Source organism: Rhamphochromis longiceps, linkage group LG20 (genome assembly GCF_057381845.1).
Source record: "Rhamphochromis longiceps isolate RC_006_pf linkage group LG20, R_longiceps_female_GT1.1, whole genome shotgun sequence".
Taxonomy (NCBI): Eukaryota; Metazoa; Chordata; class Actinopteri; order Cichliformes; family Cichlidae; genus Rhamphochromis; species Rhamphochromis longiceps.
Genome location: NC_140576.1, coordinates 25089089 through 25111001, shown reverse-complemented (window position 1 = coordinate 25111001; position 21913 = coordinate 25089089). Strand labels below are relative to the sequence as shown.

Below are 21913 nucleotides of genomic sequence, written 5' to 3'. Positions count from 1 at the left end.
CACTGCTTGTTTCTGAGCACAAAGTAATAGAAAGTGGAGTAATGGGGTCAACTGCAGGCAGAAAAAATCAAATAAATTCAATATCAGTTTAACTCACAGACCTTTAGTTAGGACAAGCAAGGCAAACAGTGCTTGCCCAGTGACATATAAAAACCGACATGAATAAAAATGTACCAAAGTGAAACCTCAACATCTGTGCTCATCTCATGGTGCTTGTTTGCATCCATCCTGTAAATTACTGCCATCTTGTGGCAGTGGCAGCAGTTAGTTATTGTCTTTGGAAATTAGCTTGAATACAAACTATCGAAAATAGTTTGATGTATTTCATGACAGATTCTGTCTCTGACCCATTAACAAAGGCTATGTCTCGGTAAGCTGAGTAAACAGTTTTCATGTTTTTCATTTTTGTGTATTTAGAATCATTTTTAATGCATGACTCATAACCTCATCTTACAGGGAATTGAAACTGCTATGTCATTTTTTTACTCCACTGATAAAAAAAAGTAAGTTTCTGGCTGACACATATTTGTTTGAGCTGTTGGTGTTTTATCTACCATGTTCTTTACTCATTTTAATATAGAGAAATTAGGCTTGTGTTTTTTATATTCAAAGACTGCTATTTATTTCCCACTGGAATATTCCATACATTACACTCCCATCTAACCACTATCTTAACCCTCTGATGCATAGTGGTCACTGGAGTGGACAGCTACTAAAACGTACATATCTCTTTAATGCATTGGTTTCTATGGTGGAACTGCATATTAGCCTCTAGAGTGCTCTCTGCTGCCATGCTCCATTGAGGTCAATTCAGTGTTCAGTTAGTGCAACTGCAAGTAAATTTCCTCTGAATCAAAGATGGCAGACAAACTGTCACCCCTGCCGACCACTGCTGGCATATCCTGTCAATCCTTCTATGCTAAAAGAGCCCAACAGGTAAAAAAAATATGATGATATGCAGTAACATCTAGGGAAGGATATTATCTGTTTGGAATAAGAAATTGTTATGTCTAATATGTAGAAAACTACAATTAACCATGTGTCCACTGTAGTGGACATCATGCATTACCCACTATATTTTTTTAACAGAAGTCATAAATTGTCTCACTGTTTTTTGGGACTGTTTTGGTTATTATTAAGCATATAATTGTTACATTTATAAGCTACTCATTTAAAATATATATTTCTGTGCAGATCAGCTGTAGTTTGAGTTACTATAATAATTATTTTATCATATTTTGTAGACTTCAAATGCAGCAAAGAATAAGGCAGCGTACAGAATAGTCCAGGAAATTCCATCCAGCTCCAGTGATGATGATTTCATTGATGAGTGCAGTGATGAGGAGTTCAGTGATAAGTCCAGTGATGATGAGAGTGGCTGCCAGAGCAGAACAGAGACATAGGAACTACGGATGATGAAGACACAGACAGTCAGGATGCAGAAAGTGAGAACGATGAGGGGCAGGATGAAGAGGAAGGTCAGTATGATCAGGGAGCTGTGGGAGATGGGTACATGGCACCTGACCATACTCAAGCCCGCAAAAATATTTGGAAAGTCCAAGACAATGACTTGGTTGGAGACTTGCCTCCTTTTCTAGGAGAGTGGAAATTGAATGTGGAGGGGAAGGATCCCATAGATTTCTTCAGACATCTGTTTCCAGCAGATCTAATTGATAATATAACATACAACACCAACTTGTATGGGAAAGAACTGTCAGTAACAAGAGAAGAGATTCTCCCTCCAGCAATGCAAAAGAGGAAGACCCAGTGGGACCCCACAACCCGTGAAGTGGAGAGCAGTCACCAAAGTAGCCTGTGAGGTCAGGTTTGCCACAGGATATCACTGGCCCCAACTGACCGAGGTGAAAAATGCAAACAGGTGCCATGATGTTGTGTGCACACGGAAGACCAAATACATCTGCATGCAATGCTGTGTGCCATTGTGCCCTGGATGCGTTGCAAACTTTCGCACAGCCTAGGTGTGATGAACATAGAACTGTTTGGAGATGCAGAGACTAAGATGTCAGTTTGTGTTTTCTTCCAGCATGCTACTAAGGGCTTGGTAATACTGTCCTGCATCGTTATAGAACTGTGTAGACTCAAAAATGTTTCTCTTGTTGGAGATAGTTTGCCATATTCAGGTGTAGGATTCATAGCTAGGACTGTTGATTGGTTTTGTTATTTACGTCTAAACATTGGGGCCTTATGAGTTGAAAGTTCCAAAAAAAATTGCTGAGATGTTTTTCAAAGGATACAAGCAAACAAGTGTTTGTATATTTACAGTAGAACACAAGGTAATTAATTTTTACAGTAAATTCACAGTATTTGTGAAGTGCTCCGGCGCGTGTAGTCCACTGGAGTGGACAAGTTTATAACTTTATAAAAAAAACATATTTTTGAAAAAAAAAAGAGTTAAACATTTTTTTTCATGTCCTGAGAAGAATAAAAGCACTTAAGAAAAAAATCTTGACCAAGGCTTTCATAATTCATGCATCAGAGGGTTAATATAGAGTTAAAACAAATCTACCAGTTGTGCTGAATCCAACAGGAAACCAGATTTCACCATCTATCAAAGAATACATCTAAGTGGAAGTGAATCTATTGCTGTTTAATTGTTAAGTTTATCATTATTATATTTCATGCTGTTTAATACTTTACACTATTCTACAAACTCTAAAACCATACAACAGTACTAAGCATAGTTTGAATTACTGTAGCAAGTCTCGGTTACTCTGGTTTGAAGGAGTTTTTAGTTCAAACTCAGGTAGCAGACAACTTTCCTGCTTTACGCAGTACCAGTGTTCAAGAGCACTGAGGCTTTTCACCAGCCCACGCAACTCTCACCATGGCAGATTAGGAGCAAAGTGACATAAGTAAACAAAGGAGAGAAACATGCAGAGGCTTAGGGCTCCAAATAAAATTTACCGTGTACACAGACCCTGATGATGCAGCACACTTTCAGTTTGCAGTCTTTCTGCCAATATAAAAAAAGTTGAAGTCACTTGGAAAATGTGGCTTGCAGAAAGGAAGATTAAAGATTTAAATCGGGTACTTTTTACACAAACAGCAAAGATGGTATGTTAGTAAAACAGAAAATTATGAGACAATAGACATTTTATTCACGGTGTTGTTCAATGTAATATTTTCTTCTCTGTGCTGGCCTCCCACTTCCTTAGCCATTGGTGCCTCATTCTTTCTGGATTTGGACTTTGGTCCTCAAAGAAATTCAGCCTCCTCTAGCATCTCTCTGCCCCTTGTATGCATGCTATCCTTGTCCCTCTGTTTGTTTACTTTCTCCTTTATGTGTGAGTGGTGTTTGATTTTTGCTGCTTGTGTGTTTGTGTAGTCTGTCTTCTTTCCAGGTCTCCAGGGAGGAGAGGAGGTCATGTGGCTCAGGCCCCATCTGTTTGATATCGGGGTGCATTCCAATACCCCACTCAGTTTTGCAATGATTTCCAAATAGGTAAAATACCTGGAGGCTTCAGGACCAACTAATCCCATATTTAATTTTTCATGGTGTCCTTTGTTATTCCCTCTGACACATGGGAACATATCCTACACACGTGTGATAAATCAGTGATGTTGTAGTTAACAGATGTTGTTAACAAATACAGTGGTTAAAGTCAACAAAAAATACAAAAACCATGAGACAGGAGACTGACAAGTCCTTTGTTTCAATATTTATCCACCGTCCAGCATTTTAAAATAACATACTGCAAGCTTTTTGATAACTTGCTCTTTCTGAATTATGAAGTACGATGTTCTAGCTTCAAACCTGCTATACTCTATTCTGTGATCTGTCAAATAATTTAACTCAGTGCAAGAAGTGTACCTGTATGTAAAGTCTGTACATTTAATTGTGAATCATGAAGAACTGTAAAATCGTATTACCAGTATAGTTATATACATATCTAATATACTACCAACAATTACTTATTAATAGTTGAAAATTACAAGTAGTGGAGGATTTTTTCAAGCAATTCCTTAAGTAAAAGGAGAAATAAAACATGCCCCATCTTCTCTGTATCACACATGTTGACCAAGGAGGGCTAGCAACAGGAAACTTCTCTGTTATGACGCTAAACCACTGAAGCCTGTTCACTTGCTAATGCTAGCTGTGTTCCTACACAAAGCATGGTTAGAAACTGATTTTAGAGCAGTGAAAGCACAGTCAGCAGCAACCTGCCTTCCACCCTGCTCTCCAATCAGTTTACCATCAAATACTAGCAGTTTAGCAGCAGTTTTCTAGTAAGATTGAAATAAGCACAGCTTTCAGTGACAATATTGGTCTGCGGCCACAAAATACTTGTAATATAAAGGATGGATGCACAAATAAATTGACAGTCGAGGAGCTTTATGACAGCCTGTCTGACATGAAAGGGGCCACATCGATTTACTTCGGTACATTTTAACTTGTTGAACAAACCCTAAAGAAAATCATGGGTACATATGGGATTTTTAATATTGTGTTATTTTAAAATACACGCAGGAATTACCATAATGTGCAGGTTAACATGTATGGAGAATTGTAATTGCCACTTGCTTTGGTATAACTTCTTTAAGCTTTGTGAATTATCACAGAAATTACAAAGATCCTTGAAGTTGGTTATTTTCGTTTAGTTTGAGTAATGACCTCGGCTACATTTTCTCCATTTAAACTTATAGCATTCAGTAAAACAATAACCACTGCAACATAACTTGGATTTCATCTGCATAGGAAGCAGCAGCAGTTTGTTACATTGGTAGTTATATCAGATGTGGTTGACAGTGGTTTTAACATAGAAAGAAATAGTCTAGTGTCACTTTTCATGCCTGAGGATGGAGGCATACATAAAAAACATTATCCACAGTAAAAATTGTCAATAAAAACAGTGCCAGGCGAACACTGAAATCCCTTTGCAGTCGGCTGAATGAAATATTCGACTTCAAACACATTAGAAGGAAGGTGCTGCTTTGATATGAATTGTCTCGCAGCTTTAAGAATGATATCATCCTGCTAGCTTCAAAAAGCAAATATGCTGGCATTATGAAAATATTTGATTTTTCAGAGGAATGAAAAGTCACCTTTACAGTAAAGTTTTAGAAAACAAGTAAACAAAAAGTATACCTTGAATGAGTTATTCAGCGGTACTAGCAATGCAAGTATTCAGGGTCTATAATCTGTTACACATTCACCAGCTACTTTGTTAGGTACATCTGTTTGACTGCTCATTAACATAAAGGAATGGGCTGGTCTGTGTACATGGTGTCTTCAACTACTGGGACTTTCCCCAAACAACCATCTTGGGTTTACAGAGAATGGTCTGCAAAAGAGAAAATATCTAGTAAGCAGTAGTTCTCTGGAAGAAAATGTCTCATTGGTGCCAGAGGTGACAAGAGAATGATCGCACTACTTAACTGATAGGCTGATAGGAAGGCACCAGTAACTCAATTAACCTTTTTGTAACCAAACTATGCAAACTCTTTGACAGCACTACACCTTAAAGCTCGAAGAAGTTGGGCTACAGCAACAGAAGAACACACCTGATGCCACTCCTGTCAGTTAAGAACAGGAAACTGCAGTTTTTACGAGTTCACCAAATTTTGACTAAAGATTGGAAAACCACGAGTCTCGATTTCTGCTGCAACATTCGGCTGATCAGGTCAGAATTCACCATAAACAACATGAATCCATTCTGACTTGTGTTAGCAGCTCAGGCTGGTGATGGTTTGATGATGTGGGGGTAATATTTCATGGCACAAACTGGGCCCCTAAATAATAAATGAGTGTCATTTAAATGCCACAGCGTAATTCAGGCCACTGTGAAGACAAAGAGGGGTCCAACCAGGTACTAGCAAAGCGTTCCTAATAAAGTGTAAATGATTTTAAAATAGTATATAAAATAAATACACTAAATAAACATAAAAAATAAATAACAAAAACAATGAACTCGTAAAAAGCAGCACTGAATTTGAGTCATGAAATATATCAAAATGAAATTCTGCCACTTTGATATGCTATGTAAAAGAAACACACAAACACACACACAGGCCTGTCACGAGCGTGTCAGTTAGGTGCTCTGTAGTCCACTGGTATTTCAACGGATGACGCTGGTTCAGTGAACACCAGGACCGTAGAAACAGTCTGTAACTAGCAGACAGAAAAGTCACAGCAAACCCCTAGAGAGCTGAAAGGTGGGCCTTTCACAGCTCTAAAGCCCAACAAACAGGGATTGCTACTCCAAACACAAATGCCAATAGGAACAAAGAGAGAGATACACTCCTTCAACAGGACAGTAAAGCCTAACAGGCACACAAGAAATGTAGAGATTGGTCAACAGGTCACAAATAGACTGGTTAACACTGAAGAGAAAGAGCCTCTACAAGAGAAAGGTTTTTAGGTGGCATTGCACTTCACATACACACGCCATCTGTCAAATGCACTCTGGTGCACGCTCCGAGACAAAAAGGCACCTTGTGTGTTTTGCTGTGAGTCAGGAAAGTGTCTGCATTAAGAGCTTTCCTGTGGCCTTTTTAAAACACAGACTTCTGCTCAGACTTTGATGTTGAGCATTGTATCTCTTCAAAAGGCAGGACAGGAGTGATGTTGGGTATCTAGGTCTGAATTTGGGATTTTCAAAAATGCACTTACACCTTTAAACATAAAACACAAGCTTAATATCATTTTGTATTCATTAGTTGGCGAGGACTGAATGCAGTCTGCATGAAAAGATCTACCTGTTCCTGTTTAAAATATGTCTTTGACTCACTGAGTTTGCACTTGATTGTGGTTTAGCTACATTATATGTAAGTCTTTTTACCTATGAGCTTCTTCTACTACTATTGTTGGATGGCCATGAACATCTTTTGTGGCCTTTTTCAATTTTATTTGATAGACACAGTGAAGAAAGGACGGGAAAGCGGGGGCAGACACGCGCCAAAGGTCCGTGGGTCGGACTCAAACCCGGGCTGGACAGTCTCAGCTGTATGGCATGTGGCTGCCCACTCAACACACTGAGCTAAACCGGCACCCCAGGATGCCCGTGGACATTTAACCAGACTTTTTTTGTACTATGATGTGATTTTATCATGACCTGTGACTGAAGACGGTGATTTCCTTTAAAAAATGAGTGACACAAACAGTTGCTTTTTAACTTTCCCAACACAGCTATAAACCATATAAAGGCAGATTTATGGAAGGCACAGAGAGGACAGAAGACCAGAAAGATGCAATCACAGATTTACCCAGTTCAGTTGTCTATTTCAGTGTGTGAGAGAATGAAATGGAGAGATAGCATGCTCTGGGTGCTTTTGTGTTATTTGAATGATAGCTAGAAGTGACGCAGGTGAGATTATTAAAAGACCTTCCTCCACATTACTGAAAATAACATGGAGTAATAGAAGTTAAGCAGTGAATGACTTTTCCAATTATTGCAGTGTGAAAAGAGTCTGGTCTTTAATAGTGAAGGCTTATGGCAAATTAGAGGTGCTATTCTCCCTAGAGGTAACAATGGAATGACTCGCCCTCCTCACGCTCCTCTTCCAGGCTGGGAGAATGAAAATAAGGCAGCCATTGTAGTGGCAGACAAAGAGTGGCCGCACCCCTTAGCTTTGGTTTAGAGGGGTGAGAGTGTGAGGGCTGCTATCTCACTGTAACCCCTCTCCCTCTCTCCATCTCTGGCCCTCTCTTTCATTAGAAGATTGATTAAATTGTAAAATTGGGAGTGTGATGGATGCATGAATGACTTCTCCAGTCGCCCCCCTGGGCTTTGACAAGGACAATATCAAGGACCCCCTGTAACTCCCTTTTCCTGCCTCGTCTCTTTATCCCCAGGAAACCCAATCTGGGTAATTAGAGTAAAGAGTGTCGGAGGCTTGTACGATAGAGAGAGGCTCAGAAAGAAAGAAAGAGAGAGAGAGAGAGAGAGAGAGAGAGAGAGAGAGAGAGAGAGAGAGAGAGAGAATAACAGTGGCACAAAATCTGCTGCCGCTGCACTTTTCCCAGTCATTACTGCCCCCCTCCCAACCTCCATCCATATGCACGCACATACAGTTTTTGCACTGTCCACCATACACAGACCACTTTTTCACATCCCTTCTCCTTCCTTCTTCCTCTCACTTTCTAAATCCATCAGGCAGCAGTGAAGAGAGAGAAATGCAGACTAGAGGGAAAATGGAGGAAAGAAAGAGTGAGGAGAGTGAGAAAAAGGGAGAGAAAATAAAAGTGGCTCTGAACTCACTGCATCAGCAGAACTCGGTAGCAGAACATGAGCCCTTTTGGCTAGAAACCTGGAAACAGTAAATGCAGAGAAGTTGCCACAACTTGTATGATTGGACAACCGTCTGGTAAAATATATACATGCTGTGAGAAAGTGGACGGAATTTTCCCCAACGACCAGACATGTGACCTTTGTGGGAAGATATGCCGCGAGAAATTTGTCTTGAATTTTCTCTGTCAAAGAAACACCCAGTTACATCACTGCATAGATGCATTTCTAGTGGACTTTTGCTGAAGGGCTGTTTGGAAGAAAACGCTTACAGTACATTCCTTCCAAGCCTACGGGGAGAAACCCTTTGGAGATATCATAAGGTAAACAGGTAAACAGCTGTGAGTAAAAAGGCAAAAGAGGAAAGGTGTTCGGGTAGAGGCGGGAGCAGTATGCACTTTTGATGTTGACTGGAAGCCTGACAAAATGTGCTGCTCCCTGCCAAGTCTGCCCCTGCCAAGCACAGGCAGAAACTGAAGAGGGGCTGGACCTTGCAATGGTGCTGCTGGGCGTTTGGAAAAGTTGTGCATTTACACATAATGCATGCAAAGACAAAGACGCATACACGATGGCTCTGCAGCCTCTGTGTGTCAGAATGTTTCCCAGGATGTTCTGGCTCCCACTAAGTAAGCGAGGGATTCTGCCTGGCAAACTCCTCCTCAGCAAGAGTCCAGCTGTCATCTTGACAAATGAACCTTGGAAGAGTGAAGAGGTGTGTGTGTGTGTGTGTGTGTGTGTGTGTGTGTGTGTGTGTGTGTGTGTGTGTGTGTGTGTGTGTGTTTGTACAGCCATGTGTGTCTGCGGATCCGTGCTTGTGGGTTTTTGCTGGTGCATGAGCACAGCACGTGTACCATAAGGATGACTTACAGATGGCTGGTGTACAAGAGGATTTAGTTTTTTTGACAAGTAGCAGGCCTGTCAGTCCTTGATTGATAAAAATCAGAAAACAGTTTAGAGCCACAGAGGCCACTTTCTCCGAACCTCTTTCTTTTCCCGGAAGTTATCAGGAAAGCATTTCTGAAAATTTGGAAATGCACCAGCAAGCTCAGCTGCTATACGCCGTGATGCAAGGCGCTGTGCAAAGCGCTATGCATCAATGACATTGCGGTTTTATGAACAATGTGAGGCGTTAAATCTTTTATTGAGCCAAAGGAGTAAATGTTCTCTTCTCCTGGAAATCAAAAACAAATAAAAATGTATAAGGATCAACAGGGTGTACTGCCCAGCAATACTTACAAGTGAAACACAATGCTAAACCTGGAAACTTTTTTCTTTGGTCTGGTGCTAAACTGTTTATCATAGGAGCTATTTCATCTTGAGAGGTTGTGGGAGATTTTACTGCACTGTGAGCAATTTTATTACAAGCGTACACAGCCACGTTTTCCTACTTGTACCAGGTCTTTGTGTGTGTCTGTTTGTGATCTTGTCTGTGTGCACAGTTGCCTCTGTACAAAAACAAGATCATCCCATGACAGTATCTATTATGCTTCCATGAAAAGGTTCTGACTGAAACCTTTTATTGTAAGTGACAAAGTATATGGGATCAGATTATTCTTGTGCAGGCCTCAATTTTGATTTCCTTCACATTTTACTTTCAGGGGGGGAGAGAGTTAAATATGAGGAAATGGAAAAATACGAGCACATTAAATAAAATAAGAATATTACATCACATGACTTGCATCCCAAAGCGTTTTTAATTCAACTCAGTAACATGCCCAAGGACATTTTCTCCTCACTATTACTCCTTTCTTCACTCCCTGTAAAAGCTGCTGCTTTATGATGAATCTGATTTTATGTCGTAATGTCTGTCTCTCGGGAAAACATGCCGACATAACTGAGCTGAGGTGGGGGGAAAGCATCACCTGACGGGACAACTGCCATGTCTGCATCTGCATGTCTTTTGTCTTCATCTGTCTGCCGGCTTGACCCACTTGTCTGCATGCGTGATTCTCTCTGTAACTTCCTTTCTGCTCTACCGCCAGCCTGTCTGTCAACCTGTCCTTTCCATTCGACCGACCTTGCCTCATAAGACCAACAATCGCAGCCACCCTTTGTCCCCAACACTTCATTACTGGTCCCCACCGCCTCGTGTCCCCTTCTGAATATCTTTCTTCCAATTTTACTCCTCATTATTTTTTCATGTCTTTAGAGAAATACAGAATCTTGGCTCTCCTTCATCCTACTGATCCACAGGGTCGCCGAGGCCAACCTCCAGGGGACCAGACAGAGGCTGTTTGTTAAGCTGTTATTTATCTCCTTCATAAAGTCCTCCTCATCTCCTATTAAAGAGCCTAGAACTGTTGCCCTTGACTCACACATAACTCTTGTGTCTTTTGGTGAGATGATTTACTGTTTAATTTAACACCAACTGAACCCAGGAGGGAGCCTGCCTGGTGCTGCCTGATGTCATATCAGAGAGGAATACATTGGGGTTGTGAATATGTGTGTGTTTTTGCGTCTGCTGTTTGTGCGTGTGCAAGAGTGAGTGGGTGGCTGAGGTGGAGGTTTTGTGTTGTTTGTTTTTTTTTCCTCACAGCTAAGCCTTAGTAGTAGCTGCTCTGGGCCTCGTTGTGTGCAACAAGGCCACGGCTGGAAAATTTTCTCTTGAAAAACAAACCCCGCTGTGTATGCCTGATGAACATGTTTACCAGGACTTCACGCCACTAATTTAAAAATAATGAGATATTAAACAGTGAAAATTAAATTTCAGTCTCACTTTACTAAGCAGAGGATGAAACAAAGGCCAAATGCTGTTGACAAATACACAAATGTAGGAACAATTAGTTTTCCAGTCAATACCAGAACACTGTAGAAGATTCAATTTCCTAGTGCTGATAAATGTAATTACATTGATTGCACTAATTTCACTAGAGGAAAGGAAATGAAGTTCACAGGGTACATGCCAAAACAAGACTACAGTACAAAGAGTGGGAGTCTCTGAGGAATGTCGGGAATTATTCATGAGAATCATAACTAAGCATACTGAAATGGTTCTGTTAAAGAATCTTTAAAGCTTTTCTCTTCATAGTGCACGTTTGTCCTCCACTACCTCCTTGCATAAGATATTAATGTGACTGTAGCTGCTCACCCCTTTTTAAATAGCATTGAGATCTCATGCTGTTCAGAAGATCGTCAAATTGCTTTTATGGTCAAATGTTTCATTAATGATTTGACCTGTCAAAAAAGACAGCAGTGAGGGTGTTCTTCCATCGCAAAGACTCCATTAGCAGGAGAAACAATGTAAAGCACTTTCAACTTTCTTTGGTGTTTTACTCGTGCCATCGTAACTCGATATCCAGCTACGTCCCAGCTGTCACATGAACTCATTGAAAAAAATAATAAAAGGATGAATTATATCTGAATGCTTCCAATTTACCTTTGCATGACCCAAGGTAGATGTAGCTGTGCATGAGCAGATGAGTTAATATTTGCGATGATCATTTTTTATTAAGTAGATAAGATAAATTGTTTACCATGACATGCACATGCAGCACTTTGGGTGTTTGAGTAATGAACCTTATTTTAATGTGTAATGAAATTGACCAATTAGCATTGAACGCAAATAGAAAGGAGGAGGCTGAAAGGGATATGATATACAGTATTTAAGGCAAAGTTGTGGATGAACTATAATGGAAACGATGGCACAACAAGAAAGGTTACGAGATGAAAGGCTTTTCAATCTATCCCGGGGAGATGTAAAAGCTTGTTCTGGCAATCAGGGAAAATAGTTTGAGATATTTTTTTTAAAAATAACAATCCAAAAATAAAAGTCAGAGGATCACCAAAATCAATAAGCTTGTCTGAGGGCCATGAATGACTGCATAAAATTTGATGATAATCCATCTAGTAGTAATGGTATGTTCAAGTCTGGACCAAAGTGGTGGATCGATCAATCACTAAAGTGGCAGACCGGCCAACCAGCTGAGTGCCATTTCCATCCTTGGAGCAATTCTCTAAAGAGCAGAGCAAAAAGAAGAGCATGAGAAAATATCAAACTGTATTTCTAGCAAAATGATCTTCAATGTCACTAAACACTGGATGTTTGTGCTGGAAGAAAATTCACAGCTGGGGTTTGGAAAGGAAATACCTCGTGTGAATTCTCGGGGAAGTGAAATCAAACAAAAAAGATGAGAGTTTAAAACGGGCCAAGATGCGTTACAGCGTAAAGACAAATGAGCACAAATGAAATGCTGACATGACTGTTCGTGCTCTCCATCCTGGACTGAGGCTGCTGCCTTTTCTTTCCACTTAATACTCTGTAGGAGGGCCACCCTTATCTGAAAAACATTTATTGTTTCTTTCTTTTCTTCTCCAGCTTGATAGAATGTGCTTGTGTGTGTGTGTGTGTGTGTGTGTGTGTGTGTGTGTGTGTGTGTGTGTGTGTGTGTGTGTGTGTGTGTGTGTGTGTGTGTGTGTCTGCTAAAGCCTTTAGCAGACTTTATACTGTAGATGCATCAGAACAATGGAATAATAAGAGACAAAACATGGCACGCAAATATAAAATGCTCCAGTACATATACAGCTGTGCACATACTTTTCATGTGTTTGATGGAATTATTGTAGCCACAAATTTGAATGTTTTTGCAGCCTGAATTCATTTAGCCTCTGCATTTCAACTTTTATAAATCATTCCATATGGGGACCAATGTGGTTTCCTAGTGGCCAAGCTCTGGATTGGGCTGTGATCCTTAAATACTCGCATCCCTGTGTTTCACCATCCTGTGGTTTTGTTTCTGGTGGACTAGGTTGAAAAAACAAAACAAAACAAGATGGAGTCCTGTTTTTCTGGCTTTGCTTTCCCTTCTCTTTGTTCAGGGATAAAGCCGAAATGCGACCAAACAAAACCCCAAACAATGAGCATATACAAAGGCAAGAGCGCAGCACATGCGCTTTACTGATCCTTTGTTTGCTTTCTGTGTAGGACAAGTAATTCTTCTCTGTGCCTGTGTATGCATCCGTATGTTTGTTTGTGATTGAATGTGTGTGTGTTTGTGAGCATATGTCTCGGCAGGAGGGAGGGAGCGAAGATGAAGGGGGAAGACTGGAGCGGTGCAGTGCTGGTGTTGGCCGGGTGGTGGGGTGGCAAGTGCCAGAAGGCTTCATTAGACTCAAGGGAAGAGGCTGTGAACAGCAGTTCTCCAGGAAATCTGTTAGACCTAAACACAGACATGCCTCTGATCCGGGTCTAGCCCTACAGTCCCTCTTTCTGTTTCCCTTCTCTCTCAGTCATATCCACCCATCTATTCGCCAGTGCAATTAGCTCCAGCTCACTTATACAATGAGGAACAGTCCCTACTTTTTGTCCCTCATTTTCTTTAAGATTCCTTTCTTTTTTCTGTCTGTTTTTCTGGTGGTGTTGTTGTTGTTGTTGCTGTGTCTGTTAGTGAAGCGGAGCAGTCATTAATCACTGGTAAATGTACGCAGAGAAAGCAGAGACACCTCGGGGGTGGGGTGCGATGGGGAGTTCTCTCATTCTGCTCGAAAAACGCTTCTCAACACGCTCCGTAGAGAGAGATGTAGAAAATGGAGCACAGGTGCTGCAGCGAGTGCAATAAACATAACCAGATGCACTGCAACACACAAATAATCTGATACAAATGTCAGTGTTTTGTCAGCGTTTAACTTACAGGGTCTAAATCTACTAGCAGGAAATAAATAGCTACAATAAATACTGAAACAAATGACAAATCAACTATGATGTCCAATAAAAGGCTTTCTGATCATATCGGTGACTGAAGACAAGAGTCCATCTGTTTGGCTTACTGTTCTCCTCGCTGCTCTTTCTCACCGTGGTATTCCTGTCAATATAATGTCTGTGGTTACTAAGGGATGCAACCGCACTTTATCGGAATATCTGGCTTCTTTGTCTGAACGAGAGCCAGCAGACAGAAAAATTTTCTTCCAAAGAAATATTATCCAATAAAAACAACAGTTTAGCTGAAATTGCACTCTTTTCACATCCCTGAGTCCAGCTCGCAAAATAAATGTCTTCTCTCTGAAAACAATATCTCCACTAAACAAAACACTAGAATATTACCCAGAGCTGTGGAGGTTAGAAAAGGATTGAAAAAGCAAGAGACGCTGAAAGGGGGAGAGAAGAGTGAGGACAAGGATAACTACAGACTGTCTTGGGGTGTGACCACATCTGCCCTGACACCGGCGATGTTGACGTTCTGATGCACGATTACTTGATTACATTCTCATCGCAGGCTTTTATTTCCTGACTCCATCTTTTGATCATATTTTGAAAAATGCTTTTTATTATGAGGCTGAGAGTTTAAAGACCTAAAACGGCAGCACTAAAGAAAAATGAGAGAAGTCCAACCAAAGGTGACAGTGCGTGCCACACCTCCATAGCGTGCTAATTCACACAAGCTGTCATTTCTCATTGTAGTCCACACAAATCCAGAACATGTCCAGGGAAAAAAAAGCAAAACAAAACCTCACTATTCCTTATTTGTGTCTACTATGTTAAAGCTCAAGTGTGGAAGTTTTCTATGCAAATTGACTGCCTTTACATTCATGCCTTTGTGATCCGAGTTCACAAAATGCTGATTAAGCCTATCAGCGACAAGTAAAAGATCTCTATTTCCCAGGAGCACGGTTTTAAATCTGCTGCCTGTGGTGACATACCCACCCTGCCACCTCAACTGTGATGCGCTTTATGTCAGATAGGAATGATTGATTTGCTGGAGCTGAAGAGAGGAACAACTGTAGTGATAAAGGCAGTAAGGATAGCAACTTACAGTACAACAAAAGCTATGGTGAAAACGTCTACAAAGTGTCTGATGAAAAAGAGAACAACCTTTTAAAAAAGGCCCACTATGTTTTAACACTAGTCAAGAATGCAGCAACAATATTTGTGTGATCACTGTCACTATCTGTACTGGCATTTATAAAGGAGTTTAAAATCTTAGTGACCAATGTCCATCAAACTGCAAATCACATCTTGACATACGCTTTCTTCTATGCACTTTAAGTAATATCTAATTCACATCCACTGACAATTTAGAAGCGCCAATCAACTTAACCTATGTCCTTAACCAGACAGCACAGTGGTGCGGAGGTTACCACCGTTGTCTCAGCACAAGAAGGTCCTGGGTTTAAAGCCACCAGCTGGTTCTCTCACTGCCTGTGTGTAGGTTCTCTCTGGGGACTCTGACTCCCCCTCACAGTCAAAATGCATGCATGTTAAGTTAATTGGTAATTACTGGCCCTGGGTGTAAGTACCAATGGTTGTCTGTCTCTATGTGTTCAGGGTGCACCCTACTCTTTGCCCTATGGCAGCTGTGATAGGCTTCGGCCTGTTTGTGAGCCTGAATTGGATAAGTGGAAAAAAATAAACATCTTTTGACGAAAGAAGTCCAACAAGGCAGAACCACACAGAAAGGGCCAAGCTGACCAAGAGGGTCTAACCTAGGTGACAGCACCTGTCACTGGATCACTGCAGAGACTTCAGGTTTAAGATACTGGATAAAAAAATATTTCCATTGTGGTACTAAAACCTTGCCTGTCAGGCAACCAGCAACTCTGACAAAACCAGTGTTTATACTCTTTGCTATTTTCAACCGGAAGCAGTACAACAAAAAAACAAACAAACAACCCAAACCATTTCAGACATTTAATCATAAATGGTCTTACTCGTTATCTATGCTGTTGTTTCATCAGGGGTTTCTTCTTTTTTTAGCTGATGCTTGTTCTAATGGTGGGGTTAAGCAATTGTTGGGGCGAATAAGGGATTTGGGGGGAGTTGGGTGGTTACGCTGAGTCTTTATTTACCCAAGCAAAAAAAAAAAATCGATGCCACTCTGCTGTAGGAGAAGTGTGTGAATCAATGAAAGGTTTCAAAAAGCCCCTGTGAAAAATCAATGTCCCTTACATACTATTGATGGAAGTTTGGCCATAGAAGAAAGAAACGACAGAGAACACCTGTTTATTGTGAAAAATTACTCTGCTCGCTCTTTGTTATAGGCTTTTTGGATCTCTTTGTTTTGTCTAGAACAGTGCTAACAGTATTTCTGTATCCTTTCAATTGCTCTCTTTGCTAGCCTTCCATTTTATCCTTTTGTTACAAGTTATGCAGCGCTCATGCCCATTTGTTGTAAGGAAGCACTACTGGCCATTATCGGCAAAGGAAGAATAGCTACATTCAGTCTCACAACTCTGACACTAGAGGTTGATAAGGTCTAACATTCAACCACAGAGTGATATCATGTACACAACAACTTGATGTACAGTAGGGGAGTGCAGGGTTCTGAAGCCGTCATCTCAGCACAGCTATTAATAAAATTCAGTCAATAACATTCCACTGTCACTGCCTTGACTTTAGAGACCGATAGGAGAACAGTTCTGCCATAACTTTGCCTATGCAGTCAACATTTCCCTCGAGCCATGTCAGGCTGCGAGCTGCGAGGCCAATCAGTAGGGGCTCTGTCCTGACACTTGCCCAATCGTGTGCTAGCGTGATCAAAGTGACAGTGCTGTAGACCTGCAGAGATACAGGTGAGGGCTGCTGTCACCCCACCTGTCCAACTGATGGCAACTCGGCCAGGGCAGGGAGAAAAGTACTAGGATGGTCGGGAAGGCCACTGCCTGCATGTCACTCAGTGCTGTTTTGGATGACAGAACAACCCATTAAGGAAGAGACTGACTTCACAGACCATTAGAAGTAGCATCACACAGCCATAGTGCACAGAACACTGAGTAATGGTGCAACTGAAGGGCGACCGAAAGACTCCAAGCGCTGCTTCGAGACCTTTTTTTATTGAATAAAATATGCATTTTTGCTTCATTTTTTTGAAACAGAAACAGATGCATAAAAGCCCGAATTCTCAACAGAGGACAAAGTAGGTTATTAGAAAGGACTAAGCAGATAAACAAGTATGGCAAAATTATCCCCATGCCGTCCACCCCTGTGTCCTTGTTAAAATCTCTAGCTCTCAGTATGGCCTTTCCTGCCCTCCAGTCATCATTAAAGAGAAAGACGGGAGCTTGAGAGTCCAACAGAGGCATCAACACGCATCACTTCTCCTCTGCTCGAAACGCTCAGCTCTCAGCAATCCACTAGCCCCTGACGGACCTATTTACCGCACAAAGTGAATTGTGTTTGGCTGCAAACTATGCTTCCAAATGTTCCTTTGATACCCTCTCTCTCTTTCCCCCTCGCCATCTCCTCTGTCTCTCTCTGGTTCTGACCAGCTCATGGAAATAGAAGAACTGTCTGGCCAGTTTATTGCTGGTGTAGCACTACTCATGGGCTCAGCAGGCTCAGATGAGAAAGCCACACTGTGCCAGGCTGATGGGACACAGTCCAGCTGTAGAGGCACTCACTCCAAAACACAGACTTACAAACTCCTTCCTCTTTGACTTGATGTTTTTGTTTCACTATGGAAGAAAAAAAAAGTTTCCTTCAAGTAGCTCCCCAGGCTTTTCCCTGGGGACTGGATGAAACCCAGTTGAAAAACAAAGAACAGAAACAATAGGAAAAATCTGCTTCTTTTGCACAATTTTAAACCCCAAAGAGATAAACTATGAGAGTTTTGTAAACAGCAAGGAAAAGCTGATGGCTAGATATTCCAGATAAAGAGAGAAGGAAAGAAGCAGCAGCGAATAAAGCAGCAGTCTTGTGGAATGTTTTTTGATGAGTTACAGCGTGCACCGCAATCTTAAAGTCAAGAGCTTGCCTATGAGTGAGTCAAACCACACATTCTGTTGTGACAGAATCCCTGAATTTTAAACCTCCTGCAACTCAAGCCTTTGCACAGCAAGTTAAACATTTATTTATTAATTTATTCGACAGGTGTGCGGGCTCAGCCTCTAACCTTTGACATGCAGCACTTATATATAGCGTGTAATTACAGCCTTATCAAAAAAGCAAAGGTTTTACAGAAATAAATTTTCCATCTGTAATTGTTGATGAATTCTGATTTTGAATGCTAAACAAAGACATGGTTATACACTCTTCATGTTTTTCTGCTGCTTCTTTATTTACAGGAAGTTCTAAACCAATAAACTAATGTGCCTATTAGGGCACAGAAGAAAAGAAATACTGTTCTACTCTTTTGACTTTGAGAATGGCAGGATTTCATGCTTTCTTCTCATATCAAACAAGAGGCTTCACTAAAACTTCTGTGACAAATTGCATTGTTATACAGTTATAAAAATAGAACTGAACCTTAAGCAACCTTTCTGAAATAACCTGATAAAGGAAAGAAAAGATGCATAAAAAAGGAATAAACAATCATTAGCTTCACTGTGACCCTATGGGACCTCACACTGTGCAAGAGTTTGCTGTTTAGGTGTCTAAGGGGAAAACTTCTCAGGGTCAATCAGGGCTGTTTAAATACCGTAAGGCATTGTGGCTGTAGCTGCATCAGGGGAACACAGCATAATCATCTGCAAGGATGTGGCAAACAAACTAGTTATGCTAATGTATTTCTGTTATTTATCACCATCCATTATACATATCCCAATCAGCCTTACTTGTTAAATGCCCTCAAGAAATCCCAGCTGTAAATTAAGAACACATCAGCGACGCGGCCAATCAAATCTGTCACTTACGCTGACAAGCATCTGAGGGAACGGTCCTCGAGAATTTTCAGCCACATTGATTGGTGGGATTACCCAGTCCCTCTTCTGTCTTCGTAGACCCTTGGTGATGTTGCGACCGGACCCTGGGAACATGATGACAGGAGGTGGTGTTTGTACCGCCTCCTTCTTCTCTTTTCTCCCAGCAACTTTCTTTTCATTCTCTGTGACCTTAAAGACAGAACAACAAGGTTTTACTTAGGATGCTACAATAGTAATTGATGTCATGCTAAAAGACAAAGCACAATTTTGCAGATAAAAGACATTTTTATAGGTTTAGCATATTTATTTTATATCTCTGTGAACTTTGAAATCTTTTATTATCTCTTCACTAAGAAAATGTCAAGGCTTTTTTAGCAGTTAGCTGTATGTCAAACCACTTTCTTGGGTACCAGCTTTTGAGAGCTTGCTGTAGCTGCAATGATCAATCATCACCTTAAAAAAAACATCAAACTCATCAGCTAAGATGGCAGTTGTCACTGTCACCTGTTTGTTTTTTTTAAATATAAAAACAAGTATTACATATAAGGAGGTATCTACTCTTTGTCCTTTAACTAGTATTTCTGCAGAGAAATCTGAAGTTGCTATGGAAACAAAGTGCACAATGCAATGATTTTGAAAGATCTAATGGACCCAGTCAGACACAAGATCATTCATCCATTCATTTCATCATTCGCCAAATCAGTCCTTCACTTGGGCAAAAAACAAGTCTTTTTGCAAGTAATTGGAGTTTTGGCAGCTTGGATAAAGAAAAAAGAAGTCAACCAAAAACCTTTTTGCAACTAAAAAATTTAACACAATAATTGTATATACAGTTGGGGAAATATTTTAAGGTTGAACAGTCTAATTTTTATCGTGGTTTTATTTTAATTTATAGAGACAGAATGTGAAAAAAAATCCATAATAAACAGATTATATAAAAGTTGCATGTCATGGAGTGAAATAAGGATTTGATGCACTTCAACCCAACCAGAATTCTGGCTCTCAAAAACTGTCTCTATGCCCGTGTGGTGCACATAACATCAATTACAGACACTCCTGATCTCAGCTTGTTATGTGTATAAAGCACACCCGTCGACAGAATCAATTTCATCTATTCCCACCTCTCCAACGCAATGGGCAAGACCAAAGAGTTGTCAAAGAATGTCAGGGACAAGACTGTAGACTTACACGAGGCTGGAACAGGCTACGAGACTGTAACCAAGAAGCTGGTGAGAAAGTGACAACTGTTGGTGCGATTATTTGGAAATGGAAGAAATATAAAATGGACATCAGTTGCCCTCAGTCTGGAGCTCCATGCAAGATCTTGCCTCGTAAGGGGATGAAGATCACGAAAAGGTGACGGGGTGCAGCGTAAAACTATATAGGAGTTTGTTAATGATCAAAAGGCACTACAGTCCTCAAGAACACCACTGGTAACACACTACGCTGTAATGGACTGAAATCTGCAAATCTGCTTGATAACGCACATGACATGATATTGAGTATCTAAATGATTTAGAGAATGTTTTGGAGAATGTGCTGCGTCAGATGAAACCAAAATCAAGCTTTTTGGCAACTCAACCTGCTATGTGTTGAGGAAGAGAAATGCATACTATTCCCACAGTCAAGAACATTGGTGGAAACATTAAGCTTTGAGGCTATGTTTCTCCTAAGGGTACATGATGACTTTAATGCACCGAGGGTCCAATGCAGTGTAAAATCTTGGATAAGAACTTCCTTCCTTTAGCCAGAAGACTGAACATGGGTTGTGAATAGGTCTTCAAAACATAACACCAAGGCAAAGAGCGGCTAAGGACGCAAATTAAAGTCATGGAATGGCCTAGCGAGTCTCCAGATCTCAATCCTATGGAAAATCTGTGGAGGGAGCTATAAGTTGCCAAACAGCAGCCAAGAAACTAAAAGGATTTAGAAAGCCAAGGAAAGTGACAAAACCCCTCGTCAGATGTGTGCAAACCAGGTGACCAACTACAAGCAGCGTCTTACTGTGCTTGCTAACAAATATTCAGTTATTATTTGCTTGGAGAACAAATACTTATTTCAATCAATGCTATATAAATCAATTTTTGGTTGATATTCGGTATTTCCACTGACTGTTCATTTCTTTGTAAGTGAACAAACTTACGAATTCAGCAGGGTTTCAAAAAATGTTTTCCCCAGTGTATTAGTAAGAAAAAAAGCAAAAATAAGTGAGAAAGAAACGGAGTCTTTCTAACGCTTCACAAAACTCAATGGAAATACCAGCAGTACAGTTCGCTGGCAGACCACATGAAAATTTCATGTGCCAAATGGTGTGTAAATTTACCTTAATGCACCAAACTTGCTTTAAATTCAGAGCATTAGCAGATTTTCTGCAAAAGCTTTCCAACAATTTGTCCTTTTTACAATACTGCGTGCAATTCTACAAGCCTAATTTCAAAATTTGGAATGCTGTGTTAAATAAAGATAACACAAAAGAATGCTATAATTTGCAAGTCATAAAAGTCATTTAATGGAAAATGGCACAAAAAGAACATTATGATTATTGTTATAAATGTGCACTGAGACTTTATTTTTCTTTTTAGAAAAAATAAATGCATTTTAAATTTAATGACAGTAATATGCACCCATGATACATATTGTTGATAAGTACTTTTCTCTTCTCAAACAAATGATATGTTTATACTCAGTACAATTCTCACTTTAGTTATGTGCACACGAATTACTCCAGAAAATCTCTCATTTTTAACCAAGACACATAGGAGCAATAACAATGATATAGCAATTGTAAAAGACTATGGCTCTTAAAACATGTAAACATTTCTTATCAGAAGAACGCCATATGAGAAACACTTTGTGTTATCATGCGTAGACTCAAGCAGGACAGAGGTGATGTTAATTCTGTGCGAGTATGTATGTGCATATATTTAAAAGAAACCATAAACTTCATACCTTTTGTCATTTACACCAGGCATAAAAAGCCTATTAACAGAAAGCGTGTCTGGAGTTGGATTTACAGCCTCTTTCAACAGACAATGACAGCTGAGTCACAGACACACACCTCAATCAAACAGTATGCACCCATCATACACTTTTCTCAC

General features: G+C 40.4%; 1 protein-coding gene and 1 pseudogene across 1 annotated transcript in view; one reads left to right on the top strand and one right to left on the bottom strand.

Annotated features, from left to right (window-relative positions):
• The window catches only part of LOC146645400 (cadherin-4-like), a 252601-nt gene that overhangs the window by 57250 nt on the left and 173438 nt on the right, over positions 1–21913 (bottom strand). The window contains exon 5 of the mRNA XM_085392639.1: positions 18807–19004. Within this exon, the coding sequence (XP_085248765.1) occupies positions 18807–19004 (198 nt within the window). The remainder of the gene's footprint in view (positions 1–18806; positions 19005–21913) is intronic.
• LOC146645401 (uncharacterized) lies at positions 677–2233 on the top strand (annotated as a pseudogene).